Here is a 21,610-nt window from a genome sequence, read left to right on the forward strand (position 1 = left end):
GGGGCAAGGGGCGGGGCCATGCTGCGGTGGCGGCGCGCGCTGCGCGTGCCGGGGCTGGGGGCGTTGCGGGGGGGACCCCCGGGAAGGGCCCCGGAACCGGGGGAGACCCCGGGATGGACCTCGGGGGGAACCCCGGAACCGGGGGGGATCCCGGCAGCGGTCCCGAGCCGCCCCCTCCGCACCGCGGCTCCGCTCAGCTCCGACTTCTTCCGCGGTGAGACGCGAGGGGTCCTCGGCACCGCACCGAGGATTTGGGGGACACGGGGGGAGGGACACGGGAAGAATGGAGGAGGGGTCGGAGTATGGATCGCTGGGAATGGGGAGGGGGGTGAAATAAATTGGTCCCAGGGAATGGAGGGGTTGCTGGGATGTATGAGGATGTACGGCGGGGTCAGGATTGCTGGGAATGGGGAAGGGGTCAAAGGAATGGGGAGTCCCAGGGAAATGGGGGGGCGCTGGGAATAGGGAGGCGCTGGGGTGGTCACGGGAGGGTGCCAGAGGGACCTAGGGGTGATCCATGGGGATTGCGGGAGATGAAGGTGGGCATTGGAGGGGTTGGGGGAGAATTGGGCGGCTGGTGGTGTCAGAGGGGACTGGGGGGTTCCAAAAGGCCCCGGGGACACTGGAGGGGGGCGTCTCCGTGGGGAACGAGGATCCCTCGCAGAGACTTGGTGGAGGTCTTCAGTGATTCCCAGGGCGCACTGGGGAACCGGGAGGGGCTGGTGGGATTCCGGGGCACCGGGGAGTGGTTCTGGTGGTTCACAGAGGGCCCGGGGGCGCATTCCTGATGACCCAGGGAGACCTGGGGAGAGTCTGGGGAACCCCTGGGAATGTCCTAGAGGGAGCTAGAGGGGTTCCAAGGGGTGCAGAGGGTACCGGGGTGATGCAGGGGGGGCTGCGAGCTGTGCCCCCAGGCTCGGCAGCCCCCATTCCACCGGCAGAGCTGGGGCAGACCCTGGAGCGCATGGGACAGACCCTGCGGGATCAGCTGCCAGCCTCGGGGAGAGGAGAGCGGGGCTGGCTTCCCCCGGGGACCCACCCCGACCCCCGGCCCCCCGACGAGGCCGATGTGGTGGTGGTGGGGGGCGGCGTGGTGGGCTGGTCCGTGGCGTACTGGCTGAAGGTGATGGAGGGCCAGCGGCGGCGGCACGGAATGAAGGTGATCGTGGTGGAGCGGGACCCCATGGTGAGACACCCCTCCCCAGGGCAGGGTATGGTCTTGGGGTCCCCCCTGAAACCCTTGTATTTTGGGGGATCCTCTCCTTCAGTATTCCAGAGCCTCCACGGTGCTGTCGGCGGGGGGGATCCGGCAGCAGTTTTCCCTCCGGGAAAATATCCAAATGTCCCGTTTCTCTGCCAGCTTCCTCCGTGACATCAATGTACGTGTGGTTATATGGGCGGGGGGTAATTCGGGGAATCCAGCCTCCCACTCACTGTGGTCCCCTTTTCTCCTCACAGGAGTACCTTGGGGTGCCAAATGAGCCCCCCATCGACATCCAGTTCCAGCCCTCTGGATACCTGTTCCTCGCATCCCCCCAGAACGCTGCTGCCCTGGAGGCCACTGTCCAGTTCCAGAGGTGGGGGACCCACATGGGACCCTCCTGGGGAGGGGTTCCAGGGGCTGGGGGTCATCCTGACCCTCCTCCACATGCTGGCCATCCCCAGGGATGAAGGCGCACAGGTGGCCTTGCTGTCCCCCACCCAGCTGAAGGAGAAATTCCCCTGGATAAACACGGAGGATGTGGCTGTGGCGTCCTATGGTATGTGGGGGGATGGGGGAGGGCGTGGAGACCCCCTCAACATCCTCATCCTCCTGATGCATCCTTTTATCCTGGCTTTATTTATGGAAGGGGAGGTCCAGCTTCCCCCAAATGCGTGTATTGGGGGGGTCACACAGTAGTGTCCCCCCCATGTTTCCCTGCCCAGGTCTGGAGGATGAAGGCTGGTTCGACCCCTGGACCCTCCTCAACGCTTTCCGGCGCAAAGCCATATCCCTGGGAGTCCAGAGCTGCCTCGGGGAGGTGCGAGGTGAGAGATGGGGGTGCACAGTGAGGTTTGCCCCTTGGCACCCCCAGGACCCCCCGCCTCACCCCAAAACCTCCCAGCTTTTGTCATCTCGGCCAACTACATGACGCCACCAGCATCATCGTCTGCACGCATCAAATACGCCCACGTGAGTGTGTGTGTGTGCCATCCCCCAGCTCCTCAGGAGTGCCTGTCACCTCCCGTGACCCCCTGTCTGTGCCCTCCCAGGTCTACATGCCAGACAGCCTGGAGTACCAGCCAGTCGCCTGTGCCATCGTGGTTAATGCTGCAGGTGCCTGGGCTGGGAAGCTGCTGGAGGCGGAAGGGCTGCCCAAGGGGCTGTGCCAGCCCCCGCTGCCCATCCAGCCCAGGAAGAGGTACTGGGGGGCTCACAGCAGGGACAGCCTGGCAGCACCCCCTCTGCTGGGGGTCAGCTCCTGGAGGAGAGTCAGCGACTCCTTTTTCAGGGGGCTGATGCCCTTGGTGATATTTTGGGGGGTACTTTAGCATCCACCACTCCTGTGTCATGGGGGAGCCCCTCAGCACTTCTATTTTGAGGGTGTGTCATCCTGACACTCCTCTGTCTATGAGGGGGTGAGATGAACCCCTGGGTGCTGTTTTGGGGGAATCACAGAATAGGACACACATCCCAGCACGCCCCCACTTATGGTGGGGATGGTGAGCTTCCTCAGTTTTTTATTTGGAAATGGAGTGTTGCATCCTGGAGCTCCCATTATTCCTCAAGTGCCCCCAGCTCCAGTGTCCCCATAACATCCCCATACTCCCAATCCCAGTGTCCTCATTATCCCCCTCAGTGTCACCTAATGTCCCCCAGTGCCCCAGCCCCAGTATCCCCATTACACCCCACAGTACTTCAGTTATCCCCCAGTGCCCACAGTCCCAGCCCCTCCAGTGTGTCTACCCCTCAATCTAATTTTTTGGGGGGGACAAACATCTCCACATGCCAGCCCCACTACACCATACTGAGGGGCAAGGGGAGCACCCCTCACACTCTGTTTGGGGGTTCCCCAGGTATGTGTTCACCTGGCACTGCCCCAATGGCCCTGGCCTCTCCTGCCCCTTCCTCATCGACACCTCTGGTGCTTATTTCCGTCGGGATGGCTTCGCTGGGAATTACCTGGGCGGGATGAGCCCCTCCGAGGTGAGCCCATGGGGTCCCCTCAGATCATTCACCCCCCTGTTCTTTATCAGACACTTCCAGTTTATCCTTTCCCAGGAGGAAGAGCCGGATCCCAGCGATCTCTCGGTGGATCACGATTATTTCCAGGAGCAGATCTGGCCCCGGCTGGCTCGACGGGTCCCAGCTTTTGAATCCCTGCGGGTCCAGGGATCCTGGGCGGGATACTACGACTACAACACCTTCGACCAGAACGGGGTGCTGGGCCCGCACCCCCGGCTGGAAAACCTATTTTTAGCTGCAGGTTTTAGTGGCCACGGGCTCCAACACGCGCCGGCCGCCGGCAGGGCCGTGGCCGAGCTGGTGATCAAGGGGCGCTATGAGACCCTGGATCTGCGGAGGCTGGGCTGGGACAGGCTGGTGGATGGGGAGCCACTGCAGGAGCACGGCGTGGTTTGATGGGGGCGGGGAGGGGGGAAACTGAGGCACAGCCGTGGACTCCCTCCCCAGGCCAGAGGTGGTGTCCTGTAGGAATAAAATGGATGGATTGATGGATGACAAGTGTGCCAGGGAATTAATGGGGTCTTACACACCTGCTGTGCTCCCTCCACCAGTGCTACCAGTATCCTCCCCAGTACCCTCAGTTCTAATGTTCCCATTGACACCCTCCACAACTTCAGTGTCCCCACTACACCCCATTCCCTCCCAGTATCCCCATTGTTCCCATAGCTGCAGTCCCAGTGTCCCCGGTATATCACCCTGTTACCTATTGCCTCCCCAATACCCCCTAGTCCCAGTATCCTCACAGTCACCCATTCCCCCAGTGCTCCAATCCCCTCCAGCTCCAGTACCCCTCTTACATTCATATCCTCAAGATCTAGTGTCTTTTTTATTCCTTCAGTGTCCCTTCTTGTCCCCACTAACCCCCATTCCCCCCAGTACTTACATTATGAGCTAGTGCTTTCCATATTCCCAGTGCCCTCAGGTATCCCCACTACTGACCTGCAGTGTTCCCACCTCCAGTGCTCCCATTATCCCCAGTATCCCCTCAGTGTCCCCATTATCTGCTCCAGTGTCCCCAGCTGCAGTATGCCCATTACCCCATTGTGGACACACTGTTAGAAAGCTAAGAAAATTACAGCCTGAAAAATATTCCAAGCTGGAGCTTTTCAGCTCAATTCCCAGGCTGATAAACTGGTTTTAATTTCTGCTGGGGAGAAATTCTCCCAAGATGATTATTTGGTCAAAACAGAATGAAATCCAGTCAAAACAAAATGAAATTCACAATAAAGATCAACACCTGGTGTTTTTCTCTGAAACACATTCTAAAGTACGATCTCATGAATGTTTTTCCCAATTACCAGTGAGCTACTGTCCTGTCTTAGCTCTCAGTACCATACTTAAAGTACTAGCTGCCCGTTCAATAAAGTTGGTCTTTTTTCCCTAAAAAGACCCATGTGTATTGCTGTCTTTAATATCTCTTTCTCTCTCTAGCGCAGTAACCACACCCCATCCAATGTTCCCATTCTCTCCCCGTTCCCCCCAGTATACCCCCAGTGTTCCCAGTATCCCCACAGTGTCCCAGTACACCGGTTCCCCTTGGGATCCTCAGTATCCCCCCATTGTTCCCAGTATCCCCGCATTGTCCCCATTATCGGCCCCACTGTCCCTAGCTGCGGTATGCCCATTACCCCATCCAGTGTTCCCATTATCTCCCTGTTCCCCCCGGTATCCTCAGTATCCCCCCAGTGTTCCCAGTATCCCTCCAGTGTTCCCAGTATCCCCACAGAGCCTCAGCCCCAACACACCCGTTCCCCCCGGTATCCCGTATCTTGTCAGTGTACCCAGTATCCCCGCAGTGCCCCCTCCCCAGTACACCGGTTCTCCCGGTATCCCCCCAGTGTTCCCAGTATCCCACCGTTATCCCCTCGTTCCCAATTCCCTCCCCCGTGCATGTGGCGCCCTCTGGCGGCGGGCGGCAACAGTGCGCATGCGCATCAGCACCAGGGGCGGGGCTGTCACGCCAGAGTTTGGCGCATGCGCAGTGGAGGAAGGGTACATGCCTGGGCGGTGGGCGGTGCCCTGGTAGTGGGCGTGGCCCGTGTGGTGGGCGTGGTTAAGGCGGTGGGCGGGGCCGCGGCAGTGCGTGTGCGCGCGGCGCGCGGCGCATGCGCGGTGGGCGCGGCCGGGCCGTGTGAGCCGGGCCCGTCCCGCCGTGCGCCCCAGGCCCGGCCCCGGTGAGTGCGGGGGGACCGGGGGTCGGGGGGCGGCACACGGAGAGACACTCGGGGGGCACCCCCGGCACCCGCGGGCCTCCCGTGGCGAAACAAACCCCGAGGGGATTCTGGGCGCTGCGGGGGCGGCCCTGAGGGCATTTGGGAGCCGTCCCCCCTCAGACACGCTGTGTGGGGAGACTGTGGCAACAGCCTTGAGGTAGAGTTCAGGCCCCTCCGAATTATGGGGTCACGCAGACCTTCGGCAGCCACGAAGGGTTTCTGCCCCTCCCCGGGTGCCTGAGGGTCACCCCCTCCGCTGTCAGGGGGTGCAGACCCCCAGGTCACCCCCTCTGCCCTGAGCGATTCCTGTGTGTGCCTTCCTCTTCAGGGTATTCCATGACTCGGATTTTTAGGAGGAAGCTACCTGTGATTAACTCGATAATAAATCTAGAGGCCGGCTCTGGTTCTGCAGCTTAGATTCCGGCAGGGTCTGACTCGGAATAACCAAAACAAACCCGTTTTTTAAATGACTTTTTATTGTTTGTGTCCCGGGGCTGCAGCAGCACCACTGACATGCCAGGGTTTGTGACTCCAGCCTGCTCCAGAGCTGCTGGGAGCTCTGCCTGGGAGGAACGAGAAGTTGGCATCCTGGTGGGAAAGCACGAGTCTTATTAGCTGGTGGTTTATTTTTTTCCTTTAATCAGATGCTGGTTATATTTCTGTGGTGCTTTACAAGAGCTGTTCCTCTAACTCTGAGCTGGCTAACACTGATATGAACAAGATGAGTTAATTTCCTGGCCTGTTGGAGGATGGTTGTGCCCAGTGGGAAGCCAGTGAGGGCCGGGAATCCTGTTGGAAACCACCAGGGTGTGACTGAACTTGTAATTCCCGGTCAGCCCACTGTTAGCAGTTCTGCCATGGCCCTGTGTGTTCTCTCTCCACAGGCTCCATCCGTTTCCCATCTCTCCAGGATGAGAGAGGCTTGGGTCCGGCTCTCCCCCTCTCCCTGTAGTTGATAGTTTGGGAAGCAGAGGTGATGCTGGAGTCGAGATGGCCGACAGCGTGAGAATCTTCCTTCATGACCTCGTCAGGGTGAGGCTCTGGCTCCTGGGGCTGCTCCTGTGCTCTTTGGGAGTACTGTCCTTCCCATGGCTTCAGGGAATTGGAAGGAAAAGGGTCTCCAGGTGTATTTAACACTGTTGTGTGGTGTGTCTATTGAAAAGGGCTCAGTGTTTGCTGCTGAACCTCTGACAGATTTCCTTTGGGCACAAATTAATGAAAAATCTCAATAATATTATTAATAATATTAATTATAAAATTACAATATGTAAGAATACACAAATTTTATAATATATTTTAATACACAATGTGTAATGCTGTGTATAATTTAATAATAACAACAGTAATAAATGAATGTCTGTGACCTCAGAGTTCTGTCCCAGCAATAAGGTGTATGTCACCTCACTGCTCCCACCCTGTCTTCCTTCTTCCAGGGGTAAATACAGGCTAAAAGCCACTCATGCTGTGACACTGAGCAATAGCTCATGCTCAGAAATAACTCTGGAAAACAGAGGAGTTTGATCAAAGCCCTGTGGCCACAACCTAAAAGCAGGAGTTGTGTCATTTCTCAGTGCTCCTGTACCATCAGCTGGAAGAGCTGCCTGGGTCAGGGCTCAGCTCTGCTGTTTCAGACATGAATTTGGCATTGGAATTTATCCTCTTTGGTCAAGAGCTCCATGAACCCAAGTGACAGATGGTGACACTATCCTGGCTCATCCTTATGATCTTTATTTTAAAGAGAAATTGTGATGACGATGGTTATGAGATCACCTGGAGCTGGAAATAATTAAACAGGATCCCAGAGTGGTTTGGGTTGGAGGGGACCTTTAAGTCTTTCTTATTCTATGTCCCTGCCGAGGGACACTATCCCAGGCCCCATCCAGCCTGGCCTTGGACACTTCCAGGGACAGCCACAACCTCTCTGGACAAGCCAAGTCCTAGGAGGCAGCTCTACAAATCTTCCAAACATGGAGTAAGGGAAACTTCTGGGCATTCTCTTATTAACAGGCTTGTATGGATGTGGCTGGTGGGAAGAAGTTTCTGGGATGAGGACAGATGCTTTTGTTTGTGAAGGAGTAAGCATTAAACTCATAACATACAGTCAGACTTTGCACATCCCAAATATTGGTGTAACTCCATTTTATTGGCCTCAAAGAGCTGGCAAGGAATGAGGGGCTTCCTGCCAGACAAGGCTGGGAGAGATCCGAGTCTGACTTTTGCCAGGGTTTTAAATAGTGCATATTGGAAGAGAAATCACACCTTTACAGAAAAAAATGCTGCTGGTCCTGGAGATGCTGGAATGTGCAGTGATTTAGGTCACTGGGCCATGGAAGAGAGGTGGTGTTGCTGCTCCAGCTGAGCCCAAGCAGCCAAAGAGCCAGACCAGCCATGGCACCAGGAGGCCTGGGTCAGCCACATCCCATTGCTCCTCTCTCCTCATGTCCACAGGGAATTAAGGACTCCATCTGGGGCATCTGCACCATCTCCAAGCTGGATGCCCGGATCCAGCAGAAAAGGGAAGAGCAGAGGCGGAGGAGAGCCAACAGCGCGCTCGCCCAGCGGAGGTTTCACTTGGAAGAGAAGAAGCAAGAAAAGTGAGTATGGGGCGTGGCTGCTCAGAAATGGGGTAATTCCCTTCTCCTCTGGTAGTCAGAGCCAACAGATGGGAAACACGTGGCATGAAACTCCCTTTTTGCACTGTGTAATGGAGCTGGAGCTGTTACCGTGAGATAAGCAGTTGGACCTTTTATGGTGTTTGATAATCAGTTTGAATTACCACTGAAAGAGCAGGGATTTATGGTTTTCTTTTCCTCCTGAATCCTTGTGCAATCTCAAATCCATTGTTGTTGCTGATAATCATGGGATCAGGGAAGAAACAGCAGCTTGGATCCAATGTCCACATCGGGGCAGATCGAGTGCCTCTTTTCCTCAGCCCTGCTGTGTTTGGTGGAGTCTGGAGCTGCAGAATCTCAGTGGTTCTGGGAATGCCAGAATTATTCCCATTCAGGAGCAAACAGCATCTGTTCCCATGTCTGACTCCTAGACCATGCCAGGATGTCTCTGCTGCCCTGATGGCACTGGGCTGGCACCTCACACAGTGGTTTTGAGCAGTAATGCACATTCTGGGACATATTTACCAATTATTGTGGCTGGCTGGGTGGGAGGCTGACTGAAAGGTAAAAGAGAAGTCTCCCATGACCCCAGTACTCCTCAGGAGTCTCTGCAGCTCCACATCTCAGCTGCCTCTGAAGAAAAGTACAACTTTTTCGTTTTGTTTATAAAAATAAACAGCTGAATTTTGCTGGTTTTCTTTATAGCAAAATCACTCTGATGTCAAGAGCTGACTGGGAAAGTGCTACAGAGTCCCAAGGAGCGGCTCTTGCATGTCCAGCGACACCAAAATCACACCAAGTTGAAACAGCCTCTTCTGAGACCTTTTTTGGGGGGGATAAAAACCAAAAAAGAGAGACCAAAAAATGCCCCAGATCTCCTAATATTATTGTAACAAGAGTTTAGAGAGAACAGAGCCTGAGATCTCTAATACATGCTCAAAAATCTGGAAGAGAACTTTGCTTTTCTTCTGTTTCAGTGCAGATTTTGGGAATTAATAAAAGTTGAAAGAGTCTCCCTGATGTAAGTCTTGTAGAAACTGCACTGGCTAAGACATGGTGTGAATCTGTGCCGAGATTCCTTCCAGGATTTCTGTCTTTGGATAAAATCAGGTGCAATATTGGTGTTAAGCTGATTCTTGGTGACTTTTCCAAGAAGCAGTTGGCACTCATGAGGGAACATTTGTCCATGTGCTGGGACATTAACACTTCTCTCTCCTGCAGTGAACCCCGGATAGTGAGCAGGATATTTCAGTGTTGTGCCTGGAACGGAGGCGTCTTCTGGGTATGTGGAGATTTTTCGTATTTATTATGGGTTTTATTTGAAAACCTCTGTGAAAACCCTGCTCCAGCCCTCAGAGGCTGTGAGTGGTGAGCCATCAGCACAGCAGCAGGATTTTCTGGGAACCACCACGTTCCCATTCCAATGCTGTATTTTAGGGGATTCACTTATGGATACAGGACCACAGACTTACTCAAGAGACCCACACATGAAACCCAAACTGCTTTTCCAAGTCTTTGAGACTGCTCTCCACCTGAATAGTCAATTCCTGCTTTGCTGCAGCCTGGGATACTGCTTTGCCAACTGGATATTGATGTCTTAAAGATATTTCCTCAGCTCTGACTTCCTGCTTGGTTCATGAGCCTGATCCTTAATGGAGCCAACACTTCATAAATCAAATAACCAAATAACTAGTTTCATTTTCTCATTACACTGGTGCAGAGTATGAGAGATTGGCATGGAAATGTTAAAGTGTTCAGCTGTAGGTTGTGGCCGTATAAACAGAAATCCTTACTCCTCTGTATTTGTGGATTGCTAGGGGAGGAGAGGCACATGTGCCTTTGGATCTGTGGCCACGGGAGCACAGGATGCCTGTGCAGTGTCCCACTGAGAGCCCTTGTTTGTTTTTCCCTGCAGCTTAGTCTCTTCTTGTTCTACCGAGTGTTCATCCCTGTCCTCCAGTCGGTCACGGCGCAGATCATCGGTGGGTGCCTTTCCCTTTGGGGTGTTCCAGGGTGCTCAGCAGGCCATGGGATGAGTTCAGGGTCTTTGTCCCATTGAGCTGTTCCTCACACCTCTATCTCCTTGTGTTGTTTTCCTCTTCTTCTCAGTACCAACCAATCCTATCATTAATCATCCAGTAGAAAACCAGGGGTGGATCACCCCACTGACTGCCATTTCAAACACATTTGTTTGTGTGTTTTTGCATTTAAATAAATATCAAGTGGGTGGAAATATGTAAAGACATTTAGAGAACTAGAGTCAGGGGAAACTCCCTGATGGCTGTGCCAGGAAGCATTTGGAGGTTCCTACACCAGTTCCTCACGTGTGTTTCTCTGTCTCTTTTCCAAAGGTGACCCTTCCTTACATGGTGATGTCTGGTCCTGGCTGGAGTTCATCCTCACCTCCATTTTCAGTGCTCTCTGGGTCCTGCCCCTCTTTGTGCTCAGTAAGGTGGTCAATGCCATCTGGTTTCAGGTAGGTGACAGGAACCTGGGCCCTGCCTTGAGCAAATGGGGGCAGTTTCCTCACTGGGTGGAACTTGATCAGGTGGTGTGAGGGCACAAGAGGAAATTCCACCCCAAAACAGGCTCTGGGCATATTCCTGGTGGGCGAAAGCAGCTCAGGAGCATCACCTTGGGTTTAATTTCCCCCAAGCCCCCATTGCTCTGCAGTTTCATTTGCCTCAAGCCCCTGTCTCTGCTGGCAGGACATTGCAGATCTGGCATTCGAAGTGTCGGGCAGGAAGCCTCACCCCTTCCCCAGCGTCAGCAAAATCATCGCTGACATGTTGTTCAACCTCCTGCTGCAGGCGCTTTTCCTCATCCAGGTGAGACAAAGCAAACACCCCACCAGCTCAAGTGCTGCCCTCCCCCAAATCCTCAGCGTCCCTCTCAATCTGCTCCTCTTCCATCCCAGGGAATGATTGTGAGCCTGTTCCCCATCGACCTCATTGGGCAGCTGATCAGCCTGCTCCACATGTCGCTGCTCTACTCGCTCTACTGCTTCGAGTACCGCTGGTTTAACAAAGGTGAAGGAGGCTCCCTGCACGGAAAGGGGGAATTTACCTGGATTGAGCGTTTCTCTACTGAAGGAGCATCCAGTTGGGGTGTCAGAGGCTGATCTTCCATCAGTTTTTATATGGAATGAAGGGTAAATGTGAGCCAGCAGTGTGCTTAGGTGGTAATGTACCAGCCCCAGTGTGGCCACTGCTCCAGGGCATTGCGTGTCCCCCTGTGCTGGGCACTGGTGAGGCCTTGAGTGCTGTGTCCAGTTCTGGGCCCCTCACAAGAAGAACATTGAGGGGCTGAAGCATGTCCAGAGATAGGTACAGAGCTGGGGAAGGGTCTGGAGCACCAAGAGTGGCTGGGGAAGCTGGGGAGCTCAGCCTGGAGAAGAGGAGGCTCTGCACAATTCCCTCACAGGACAAGGCATCCAGGTGGTGATTGGGCTCTGCTCCCTCATAAAAAATGACAGGATGAGAGGACATAGCCTCAAGCTCTGCTGGGGAGGTTCAGGTTGGACATCAGGATGGCTTCACCGAAAGGGTGGTTAGGCATTGGAAGAGGCTGCCCAGGGAGGTGGTGTAGTCGCCACCCCTGGAGTTGTTCAGAAGATGACTGGACGTGGCACTCGGTGCTCTGATCTATTGACAGGTGGGGATTGGTCAAAGGAGGTGATTGAAGGTCTTTTCCAGCCTAAATGATTCTGTGATTCTATATATGAGTTCTGGGATTCTATAGGAGAGTGTCTCCTCCCTGTGGGTTCATTTCCACGGGATTTTCCTCTTGGCAGGAATCGAAATGCACCAACGGTTGTCCAACATCGAGAGGAACTGGCCCTACTACTTTGGCTTCGGCTTGCCACTGGCATTTCTCACAGCCATGCAGTCCTCCTACATCATCAGGTGGGGAAGCCTCTCTGGCCCTCCTCCTTCTGACACCCACCGGAGTGCCCCTTATTTTATTTTATTCTACTGTATTTTTCCCTTACAGTGGTTGCCTCTTTTCCATCCTTTTCCCTCTCTTCATCATCAGCGCCAACGAAGCCAGGACCCCCGGCAAAACCTAGTGAGTATCCTTCATTCCCATGCACTGATCATTGTCCAACAACCCCAGTGCTCCCCGAAACCCTGCGGGGGCGTTCCTGGCATCGAGAACTGATGGACTCTCTTCCCTTTCAGCCACTTCCAGCTCCGTCTCTTCTCCTTGGTGGTTTTCCTCAGCAACAGACTCTTTCACAAGACCGTTTACCTTCAGTCCGCCCTGAGCGGTGCTTCCTCCTCCCCCTCCTCTTCCTCCTCCTCCTCCTCTTCGCCCTCTCCTGCCAAACACGCGGCTGCTCCGGGGCACTGAGCTGCCCCCAGACCCCGGGGAGGGGGGACACCCACGGGCTTCTCTGCGCCCCAGATCTCCAGGGGCGGGCAGGACCCAGCCTGACAAGATGTCACTGTCAGTTCTGCGTCTCCCCCTGGAAAATTTTTTGGGGAAAATCTGGGTTTTTAACACCTTTGTGAGTTTCCAGGAGCCGGGTTGTGCCCTGCGCTTGTTTTATAGTGGACTATTTTGTACGCCTTTCCCGTGCCATCTCCCTGCCTCGGGCCAGTGGGTCGGAACCCTGTCACCCCGTTTTGCCGTTGTGTCCCTCCCGTGTCTTCTCCGTGTCCCCCTGCCCCTCGTCCCCTTCCCGCTCCCTCCATCTCCCCTAACTCAGGTCGTGGGAGGGGGGCGGGCATTTCTGGGAGCTCCTGCTGCCGTCGAGCACAGCGTCCCCCTCCCGTGCATGTACCGTTTCTGTCGGGTCGGGGAAGGAACCGGTAACGTTCAAACCCTTTGGATATTTCGGGCCGGTTTATCAACTTTTCTCTAGTATTTTCACACTGAAACATTAAACGGAGAAACCACGATTCTCAGCCGTTCTGCGCCTGCCGCTGTCGTTAATCCGCTCGGCGCTCCCGGGCCGGGATCCCCCCACGCCCCGCAGTGGTTCCGCTGCCCACGTGGCCAAGCCGGCCCACTTCCGCCTCCGCCCACGTGACCCTCCCAGCCTCGCCAACCCGGACGGACACGTCACAGCTCATTCCCCGCCGGCACCGCCCACCTCCCTCTCGGCCAATCAGGAGGCACCGTGCGCCGCAGACACCGCCCCGTACCCGATTGAGTCTTCAGCGCTTCGGCCAATGAGCGCGGTCGTGCCTGGAGTGACGTGCGCGAAGGCCAATGGGAAGCGAGCGGGGGCGGGGCGCGGGCTGGCGGCGGCGGTGGCAGGGCGGCTGCGCGGGGCGGATGGACGGGGCGGCGGGGCCGCGGTGAGGGACGGCACCGGGACCCGGAGCCGACCGGCGCTGGGGGAGCTGGGGGTCCTCGGGTCTAAGGGTGGAGGGGTGCCCGGGTGTGTGGGGTGCGGGGTCTGCGGAGTGAGGGAGCTGAGGGGTCTTGAGGTACCCGGGCCTTGGAGGGTGCCCAGGCGTGTGGGGAGACGGAGCCCGGGGGGTGGAGGAGTCCCCAGGCGTGTGGGCTGAGACCCTGGGGCTGGTCAGGGGCTGGAGCCTGGGGAGCAGCACGGGGGGTCGGGAGAGCTCTGTGTTCCTGGGAGCTCCTGGGGGGTGAAGGGTCCCCCCCGAGAGCACCGGGGCACCCCAGGGCAGAGCCACTCCTGCCCGGAGGCATCTGCGCTATGCTCCATGATCCCAGGGAATCCAGGAAATAACCACCACACGGTATTTCTGTACCAGGCAGTGCCCAGTGTGCACCAGTCAGAATCACTTTTGGGCACAGGAAGGCTTTTCCAGGCCCAATTTGTTTGGCTTTTAAATCTCAGCCTGTCCCAGGTCATCCTCCCTGATGTTGTAGCTCAGAGACCTGAACTGCACATTTACCCATCTGTGCTGGGTCTGAGCCTGCCCGGAGCAGCAGGAGGGGTTTTCCTGACTGATTGGGCAAGAAATGATTTGAAGAAATCTGAGTGTTTTCATGGCAGAAAGATGTTAAAGCTGTGATTCTTTAGTAAGAGTTTCACTTCCTTGGGGTGCAACCCCATGATTTCTGTGGCTTTCCCTCCCCCCAGGGAGGTTGAATTAACCAGTCACATTGTGTGAGCAAAACTGATTTACTGTTCTGGTCTGCATTAACAAACTACTGGGGTATATATATTTGACATAAATAATCCAAAGTGGGAGTAACCAGGAGCCCTTCAGATCTCCTGTGTGTGAGAAAAAACACCTATTTTGTGCATTCTCCATGGATTGTATTTTTTGTGCATTGCTTGCAGGTGATGGTTAAACTGCACAGAGCATCCACAGGGAAGGCAGGGGTTTTGCTCAAGTTTACACTGGGCTTTTGTTCTGTACACAGAGAAGCAGGCACGTCCTCTGCCCCAGAGAAGTTCTGGGCTCTGTAAAGGAAGGAAAACCAGCCAGGATTTGGGGTGACAGCTCGGGTCGGGACAGGAGGTGAGGGGTTTGTGGGGGCAGGCTGAGCTAGAGTGAAGGATTTAAAATCCTAAGACTCATGAAGGCTTTAAAGACAACATGGCCTGAGTCACTCTTTGATATCTTCCTGATTGTGTCCAGGTATTCAAGGATCCTCAGGCTCTGCATTTGATGTGAAAATGACCAAGTTGGGGTTTCTCCGCCTCTCCTATGAGAAGCAGGACACGCTGCTCAAGCTCCTCATCCTGTCCATGGCAGCTGTCCTGTGTAAGTCTGTGCCCTCAGGGATGGCTCCTGGTGCAGGAAAACTGAGGGTAACTCGTGAGCTTTGTGTGTTCACTCTGCCCCTTCTCTGTGTTTGCAGCTTTCTCCACAAGACTTTTTTCCGTCTTAAGATTTGAAAGTGTCATCCATGAGTTTGACCCGTAAGTGTCGTCCTCTCGTTTCCTGGGGGCCTGTTGGACTTTTCCTCTTCTGGAGAACATGGAATTCAGGCAATGGTGCCAGGCTCAAGTTAATCCCCATGGAGGATGTGGGATTTGGAGGGCATGTTTTCGTACAGCTTGGTTTTCTTCTTCCCCACCCAAATTTAGTTGGTACCCAGGGCTCTTCCTGCAATGCAGATCCAAGAATCACCTGGCGTTGTTTTTTTTTTGGGAGCTGGTTATTCCTGACCTGGGCACAGCAGGAAGGAGAGCTCCTGGCACAATTAGTGTCAGTGTTCCAAGGGACACTGTCACCTTTGTAAATGCACTATTAGGCCCACTGGGAGGAAGAATGAACCTTTGCAGCTGAGGTTTGAGGCAGTTGAGAGAAACTGGGCCAGTTCCCTGTGTGTGGAACACACAAGAGCAGCCCCCACAGAGCTGTCACACCTTGTCACCCTTACAGGTACTTCAACTACCGCACCACCCGCTTCCTGGCTGAGGAGGGCTTCTACAAATTCCACAACTGGTTTGATGACCGAGCATGGTACCCCCTGGGCAGGATCATCGGGGGAACCATTTACCCAGGTAAAGCTTTGGCCAAGCTGAAATGCACCAGGTGCAAGGGAAAATTGGATGGGGACTGCATCCATGAGGGCCAGCTGGAACAGAGGACAGCTTGGGGATGTATCCTGGGCAGCAGCTCCCTCCTGGGAAGTCTTTGGAGCATCCTGATAACAGTGTAATTTCCATCCCCAGGCCTGATGATCACATCAGCAGCGATTTACCACGTGCTGCACTTCTTCCACATCACCATTGACATCCGTAACGTCTGTGTGTTCCTGGCTCCCCTCTTCTCCTCCTTCACCACTATTGTGACTTACCACCTCACCAAAGAGCTCAAGGTACAGGGGCCAGTGGGGTGAGCCCCACAGACTTTGTCTTTCCAGAAGAGCAGGAGCTCTTTTCTGTTTGGGCGAGCAGCTGGGTCAGAAGTTTGGAGGTGACCACTACACTCCTCAAAACCCTGACCTTGTGGGAAGTGGGAGATCTGTTTGAGAGCTTTGTTTCCACATGCAACTTTTATTTCTTTGAGTAATAAAATCCCTAAATCCTGATGTCTTTTCCTGGCTGTTTCTCCCAGGATGCAGGGGCAGGACTCCTCGCTGCTGCCATGATTGCAGTGGTGCCTGGATACATCTCTCGATCTGTTGCTGGCTCCTATGATAACGAAGGTGAGTTTGTGACCTTTCTGGAAACTTTTAGGGACTGTTGGGTGCTGCAAAGTGGTGCTGGAAGATGTTGCAGGGCACATTAGAGGCTCTGTCCTTTCCTGGTGATCCCTGCTGGGTTTGTGCTGTACAAACCCAACCCGTCAGAGATCAGAGTATCATGGAGTAGAGGGAGTGTTTCCCAACTCTGGCAGCGAGTTTACTCCAGTATCCTTGTTTGCAAATCCAAAGGGTTTTGTCACCTCCCCAAACTTTGCCTGTAACTGGAGCTACTGTGTGGTTCCTCTGTGCTTTTGTCCCTGTTCCAGCAGTGACTTTGGGACTGGCAAAGGCAGCAATCTCACTGCCAGTGCCTGGGGCAGAGGAGGATCCAGGTTCCTTTACTGTAGCTGGGATTTTGGGAGCTGTGTAGGAGTTCTTCCAGCTGGTGTGGCTGGAAGAAGCCACGTGAGCTGTTAGACACAAACTCCACAGTGTTTTGGTCTAGAAACCAGATACCAAATGCTTTTCCCGGGCTCTTTGTGTGATGGAGTAGCAAAAGCACTTACAGATCTGTTTTTAATGGCTTGAGTGCTCTGCAGTGCCCCAGGGATGACATTAACAGCTCTGGGTCCTTCCACAGGTATTGCCATATTCTGCATGCTCTTGACCTACTACATGTGGATCAAGGCTGTCAAAACTGGCTCCATCTATTGGGCAGCCATGTGTGCCCTTGCCTATTTCTACATGGTGAGTAACCCTTCTCCCAACTCTGGGGTAAGCTTGACTCTGAAATCCCTCTGGATACACTCACCAGGAAGCCATGGTGTGCTGTTCTTGTGTCTGTGTGTCCAGAGAGCTAGAACTTCCATGGAGGTGGAAATGGAATGGATCCTTTCTTCCCAAAACTAGTGGGTTTTTTGTGAGGTGTTCTTAATAGTGTTGAAAAATCCATGTTTCTGGCAGCTGGGTTGTGGAGGATGACCTAAGATAGAGCAGATCCCAGCTGTGTGAAAATCCTGCCCTTGATCCCAGGAAAGCTAAACCTCTGCGTTTCACCTCAGCTCTGCAGCTGTTCAGTCCTGGAACTTGTGGGTGTGTGTCTGGTTTGTGTCCTGGCAGGTCTCCTCGTGGGGTGGCTACGTCTTCCTGATCAACCTCATCCCCTTGCACGTCCTGGTGCTGATGCTCACCGGGCGCTTCTCCCACAGGATCTACGTAGCCTATTGCACAGTCTACTGCTTGGGAACCATCCTCTCCATGCAGATCTCCTTCGTTGGCTTCCAGGTGGGCACCAGGGGGGTTTGCAGACTCAGTGATGGATTCTAACAGAACAGCAGCATGCTGGCACCTTATTTTACTTCTTGCCTTCATCATTAAGGTTATACGTGGGAGCTGACTCCTTGTTCTAGCTTCCATTATGCTAATTCCTTGCCACGTTTTGCAAAATGAGCCTTTGGCTGTGCTGGATGACTTTCAAAGCTCCTGAATAACCTTCCTGGCACTGGTTGTCTTTCATAAGTTTGGTTTTGGTGAAGGAAACACTCATGCCACGTGTGTCTTGGTATGGCAGGAAACAAGCCTGCCCAGCTCATGTTTCCAAGAGAATCCAGTTAATTTTCCATATGGATTCTTATCAGAATCAAAGCAGATGTAGGAACAGGACTCATGCCAGCTGTGCCAGTCACAGGGAGGCAACATTTGAACATTTTCCTGTGACTGGCAGAGATTGTGCCGAGCAGTGATTTGTGATAAAAGCCGGTAACGGCTCCTGTTCGCCTCCATATCTGACCACGCTCTGCCCCACTCCCAGCCTGTCCTCTCCTCGGAGCACATGGCTGCCCTTGGAGTCTTCGGCTTGTGCCAGATCCATGCCTTTGTGGACTACCTCCGGAGCAAGCTGAACCCCCAGCAGTTTGAAATCCTCTTCAGGAGCGTCATCTCCCTGGTCGGCTTCGTCCTGCTCTCCGTTGGGGCCGTGCTGATGCTCACAGGTAGCCTGAGGCTGTGGCCATTACAAGGGTGTTTCACCCTCTTTCCTTGCTTCCAAAGGCATGGAATTTTTCCATCCTAACTGTATTACTGTGGTGTTAGTGCCTATGAGTCTCCTTAAAGCAGGAGATTGGGACCTGCCTGAGTTTGTGCATTAGCAAGGAATATTTAAGCAGCAGCTGTAAGATAGGAGGGGCAGAGACCCTGGGGATACCAGGCTGGTGCTGCAGATACTGATTGTTGCTCTGTAGTAGCAAAGAGATGCTAAAAATAGAGGTTGTGCAGGGAAGAGTTTTTTAGAGTGAAATTGCATTGTAATTCCTTTCTAAAATGGCAGCTTTGAGTAATGGAGATTGTACACAAGGTCTGGGATCACTCATTCAGCCTCGGATGAACTTCTCTGGGAGAGTGTGTCAACATTGCCCGTTACTCTGCTGGATCCAAAGAGGATTTGTTTTCTCCACTTTCCTAGGGAAAATCTCTCCATGGACGGGGCGTTTCTATTCCCTGCTGGACCCTTCCTACGCCAAGAACAACATCCCCATCATCGCCTCTGTCTCTGAGCACCAGCCCACCACTTGGTCCTCCTACTACTTCGACCTGCAGCTCCTTGTTTTCATGTTCCCAGGTGAGTTGCCAGACCCTGAGTTAGTCACCAGAGGGTTTTCCTGCCTCTTCTAGCTGTGCTGGGCAGTGCTGTGTCCCTCAATGCCTGTTTTTAATTCATGTCTGAGCTGAACCTGACCCCTTTTTCTCCTCCCTCACAGTTGGTCTCTACTACTGCTTCAGCAACCTCTCAGATGCCCGTATCTTCATCATCATGTACGGCGTGACCAGCATGTACTTCTCAGCTGTCATGGTGAGGGCTGCGGGTGCCAGCACCACCACTGAGTGCTCATAACAATTTCATTTGTTTTGCTGAACTTAGTGATGATTCTTACACCCTGAGGGCTTTTCTCCTTTCCATAAATGTGATTTTGTTTCACCCCTCTCTGCAGTGAGGGAAGGTGAAGTTGCAAAACTCAGTGGTTTGGTTGTCAGTCATGTCCCTGTGGCCAGTGCTGTGTTCCTGGTCTCCCAGAGCTGAGCTCCCAGTGCAATCTCAAACAAAATCAAGCAGACTGGTGACAAACAGTTGCTGATGAGCCCATTTTCACTCTTGCTGTGGCACCCTGAACACTAAATGTGGTTGAGTTCTAGTGTGGAGACAGCTACCAATCCTTGCTTCCACCTAAGATTGCTGAAGTGACCTCAGTTTCCCATGTGGGCGAATTTTGAGCACTCAAGGAGTTTCCCTCGGGGGTGTCTGAGGTGTGGCAGCTCCCCACTAAAAACCACAGCCACAGGTTTATCCCAAGGCTGATATATCCACTGAATTTGAGGTGCTGGATTAGGAATGGCATCCAATTCCCTCTTCTCTTGGATTTTTGCTGGATTCCTTCTCTGACAGTTCTGCCGCTGCCATAGGTGCGTCTCATGCTGGTGCTGGCTCCGGTGATGTGCATCCTGTCTGGCATTGGGGTCTCTCAGGTGTTGTCCACCTACATGAAGAACCTGGATATCAGCCGGCCAGACAAGAAGAGCAAAAAGCAGCAAGACTCCACCTACCCCATTAAAAATGAGGTGAGCACCAGACCAGCTTGGGAAGATGCCTGGTCCTGGTCACCCTGTCCCTCCAGTGCTGAGACTCTGAGTTGTTCCCACAGGTTGCCAGTGGCATGATTCTGGTCATGGCGTTCTTCCTGATCACCTACACCTTCCACTCCACATGGGTGACCAGTGAGGCCTATTCCTCCCCGTCCATCGTTCTCTCTGCCCGTGGTGGGGATGGCAGCAGGATCATCTTCGATGACTTCCGAGAAGCTTATTACTGGCTGCGACACAACACGCCAGAGGTACGGGGGGTTGGGGCCTTGGGCACCCCACATTGCCCACTGAGGTGCTGATGCACGGCCTGTGTTTGGTGCAGGATGCCAAGGTGATGTCGTGGTGGGATTATGGGTACCAGATTACTGCCATGGCCAACCGGACCATCCTGGTGGACAACAACACCTGGAACAACACGCACATCTCCCGCGTTGGCCAGGTGAGTCCCTCCCTCCCTCGCTGCTTTGGAGCCTTCTTGGGCACCACATCAGCACTGGCTGACACCACATCTGCCCCAGGCCATGGCATCGACGGAGGAGAAAGCCTATGAGATCATGAGGGAGCTGGACGTCAGCTACGTGCTGGTCATCTTTGGGGGCCTCACCGGGTACTCATCGGACGGTAAGATCCCACTGTGAGCCGGGTCACACCCAGCCAGGGGCGCTGGTGGCAGCTGCAGCTGGGGCTGTGGAGTGAAAACAGGGCCACGACAGGATGTTCCTCTCTGGAGCTCTCCCTCAACTCAACCTTGCTTTTGGTCCACCTATATCACCTCAACCTTCCCTCCTGGCCCCCCAGCTCAACTTCACTCCTCATTCTTTTACCTCATCCCAACGTCTTGTTCTGTCACCCCAATTCACCCCCTTGCTCTTGACCCCCCAAATCAACTCAAGCCCTCATTCTTTACCCCCAACTCTGCTTCCCAGACATCAACAAGTTCCTGTGGATGGTGCGGATCGGGGGCAGCACGGACACGGGGCGCCACATCAAGGAGCACGACTATTACACCCCCACGGGGGAGTTCCGGGTGGACCGCGAGGGCTCCCCGGTGCTGCTCAACTGCCTCATGTACAAGATGTGCTACTACCGCTTCGGCCAGGTCTACACCGAGGCCAGTGAGTCCCTGAGTCACCCTGGGGTGTGACGCTGCTTTTGGGGGGCCCCTCAGTGCCCTGACATCCCTGGGGTGCGATGCAGCTGCACTGCCTGTCCTTTGCCCTCCCTAGAGCGACCGCCAGGCTACGACCGGGTGAGGAACGCCGAAATTGGCAACAAGGACTTTGAGCTGGACGTGCTGGAGGAGGCGTACACCACAGAGCACTGGCTGGTCCGAATATACAAGGTATGGCGTCAGAAAGAGCCCAGACCTACCCAGGTTGGGAAAAAACCATGGCATTCTGCCCTAATGAACCTTCTTTTACTGCACAGGTGAAAGATTTGGACAACCGTGGGTTATCAAGGACGTAGAGGAGCTGGCGCCGGCCACGCCAGACACCGCACTGACCCAGCCTTGGCCTGTGCAGCAGAGATTTGGGGGTTTGGTGGGATTTTGAGGGGGGCCGTTTCGGGTTTGTTTTATACCGTTTGTAAGCGCAGGCAGCGGCGGGAGGACCCTGCCCGCCCCATCCTGCCGGGAGTGACTTTTATATACACACGGAGCCGTGGCCAAATCAGGAACTGCGGCTCTCACCGGGGCTGATTGACCAGGAATTGTGAAGAATACCAATAAATAAAAATAAATTTGGTGGGTTTTTCCCCGAGTTCTGTCAGAGGGGCGTTGGGGCCGTTTAGCTGCTTTTAATCGATTTGAATGGAAATAGAGGCGGGGGGGCGTGGCCTGGCACGGGCGCGAGGTT

At 54.3% G+C, this 21,610-nt stretch overlaps 3 protein-coding genes across 6 annotated transcripts; all 3 read left to right on the forward strand.

The window, feature by feature from the left end:
- The first annotated feature begins 18 nt into the window (after positions 1 to 18).
- Positions 19 to 4,615, forward strand: FOXRED1 (FAD dependent oxidoreductase domain containing 1). Of its 2 annotated transcripts, XM_014888743.2 has the most exons (10): positions 19 to 214; positions 942 to 1,186; positions 1,269 to 1,379; positions 1,459 to 1,577; positions 1,666 to 1,760; positions 1,927 to 2,028; positions 2,106 to 2,173; positions 2,254 to 2,402; positions 3,058 to 3,187; positions 3,263 to 4,615. In XM_014888743.2, the coding sequence occupies exons 1-10, from the start codon at positions 19 to 21 to the stop codon at positions 3,620 to 3,622; spliced, it is 1,575 nt and encodes a 524-aa protein (XP_014744229.2). In that variant the 3' UTR covers positions 3,623 to 4,615. The 2 variants fall into 2 exon arrangements, with proteins under 2 accessions (XP_014744229.2, XP_088034093.1); XM_088177967.1 differs by lacking the exon at positions 19 to 214 and having other exon boundaries at positions 636 to 1,159.
- A 686-nt stretch (positions 4,616 to 5,301) lies between these two features.
- EI24 (EI24 autophagy associated transmembrane protein) lies at positions 5,302 to 12,964 on the forward strand. The gene is made up of 11 exons (XM_014888767.2): positions 5,302 to 5,400; positions 6,324 to 6,471; positions 7,888 to 8,033; positions 9,273 to 9,333; positions 9,967 to 10,033; positions 10,403 to 10,527; positions 10,760 to 10,879; positions 10,969 to 11,080; positions 11,845 to 11,956; positions 12,045 to 12,119; positions 12,233 to 12,964. Exons 2-11 carry the CDS (start codon positions 6,430 to 6,432, stop codon positions 12,402 to 12,404), a joined length of 1,032 nt encoding a protein of 343 aa, XP_014744253.1. The 5' UTR covers positions 5,302 to 5,400; positions 6,324 to 6,429; the 3' UTR covers positions 12,405 to 12,964.
- A 317-nt stretch (positions 12,965 to 13,281) lies between these two features.
- Positions 13,282 to 21,523, forward strand: STT3A (STT3 oligosaccharyltransferase complex catalytic subunit A). Of its 3 annotated transcripts, none has more exons than XM_088177955.1 (19): positions 13,313 to 13,357; positions 14,320 to 14,500; positions 14,621 to 14,746; positions 14,844 to 14,904; positions 15,371 to 15,492; positions 15,664 to 15,809; positions 16,049 to 16,139; positions 16,759 to 16,865; positions 17,238 to 17,402; positions 17,929 to 18,109; positions 18,580 to 18,735; positions 18,875 to 18,966; positions 19,575 to 19,730; positions 19,814 to 20,002; positions 20,077 to 20,193; positions 20,273 to 20,375; positions 20,681 to 20,869; positions 20,981 to 21,096; positions 21,183 to 21,523. In XM_088177955.1, the coding sequence occupies exons 3-19, from the start codon at positions 14,659 to 14,661 to the stop codon at positions 21,219 to 21,221; spliced, it is 2,118 nt and encodes a 705-aa protein (XP_088034081.1). In that variant the 5' UTR covers positions 13,313 to 13,357; positions 14,320 to 14,500; positions 14,621 to 14,658; the 3' UTR covers positions 21,222 to 21,523. The 3 variants fall into 3 exon arrangements, with proteins under 3 accessions (XP_014744251.1, XP_088034081.1, XP_014744250.1); XM_014888764.2 differs by having other exon boundaries at positions 13,320 to 13,357; positions 14,403 to 14,500; XM_014888765.2 differs by lacking the exon at positions 14,320 to 14,500 and having other exon boundaries at positions 13,282 to 13,357.
- Positions 21,524 to 21,610: the final 87 nt, after the last annotated feature.

Source organism: Sturnus vulgaris, chromosome 23, assembly GCF_052056855.1.
Source record: "Sturnus vulgaris isolate bStuVul1 chromosome 23, bStuVul1.hap1, whole genome shotgun sequence".
Classification (NCBI taxonomy): domain Eukaryota; kingdom Metazoa; phylum Chordata; class Aves; order Passeriformes; family Sturnidae; genus Sturnus; species Sturnus vulgaris.

Coding starts and splice junctions, on each gene's coding strand:
- STT3A (XM_014888765.2), top strand. CDS start 14,659: ATGACCAAGTTGGGGTTTCTCCGCCTCTCCTATGAGAAGCAGGACACG. Junction 18,110..18,579: donor GGCCGTGCTGATGCTCACAG/GTAGCCTGAGGC, acceptor CCACTTTCCTAG/GGAAAATCTCTCCATGGACG. Junction 20,194..20,272: donor ACATCTCCCGCGTTGGCCAG/GTGAGTCCCTCC, acceptor CATCTGCCCCAG/GCCATGGCATCGACGGAGGA.
- EI24 (XM_014888767.2), top strand. CDS start 6,430: ATGGCCGACAGCGTGAGAATCTTCCTTCATGACCTCGTCAGG. Junction 6,472..7,887: donor TCCTTCATGACCTCGTCAGG/GTGAGGCTCTGG, acceptor TCATGTCCACAG/GGAATTAAGGACTCCATCTG. Junction 10,034..10,402: donor GGTCACGGCGCAGATCATCG/GTGGGTGCCTTT, acceptor TCTTTTCCAAAG/GTGACCCTTCCTTACATGGT.
- FOXRED1 (XM_014888743.2), top strand. CDS start 19: ATGCTGCGGTGGCGGCGCGCGCTGCGCGTGCCGGGGCTGGGGGCGTTG. Junction 215..941: donor CAGCTCCGACTTCTTCCGCG/GTGAGACGCGAG, acceptor TTCCACCGGCAG/AGCTGGGGCAGACCCTGGAG. Junction 2,174..2,253: donor CACGCATCAAATACGCCCAC/GTGAGTGTGTGT, acceptor GTGCCCTCCCAG/GTCTACATGCCAGACAGCCT.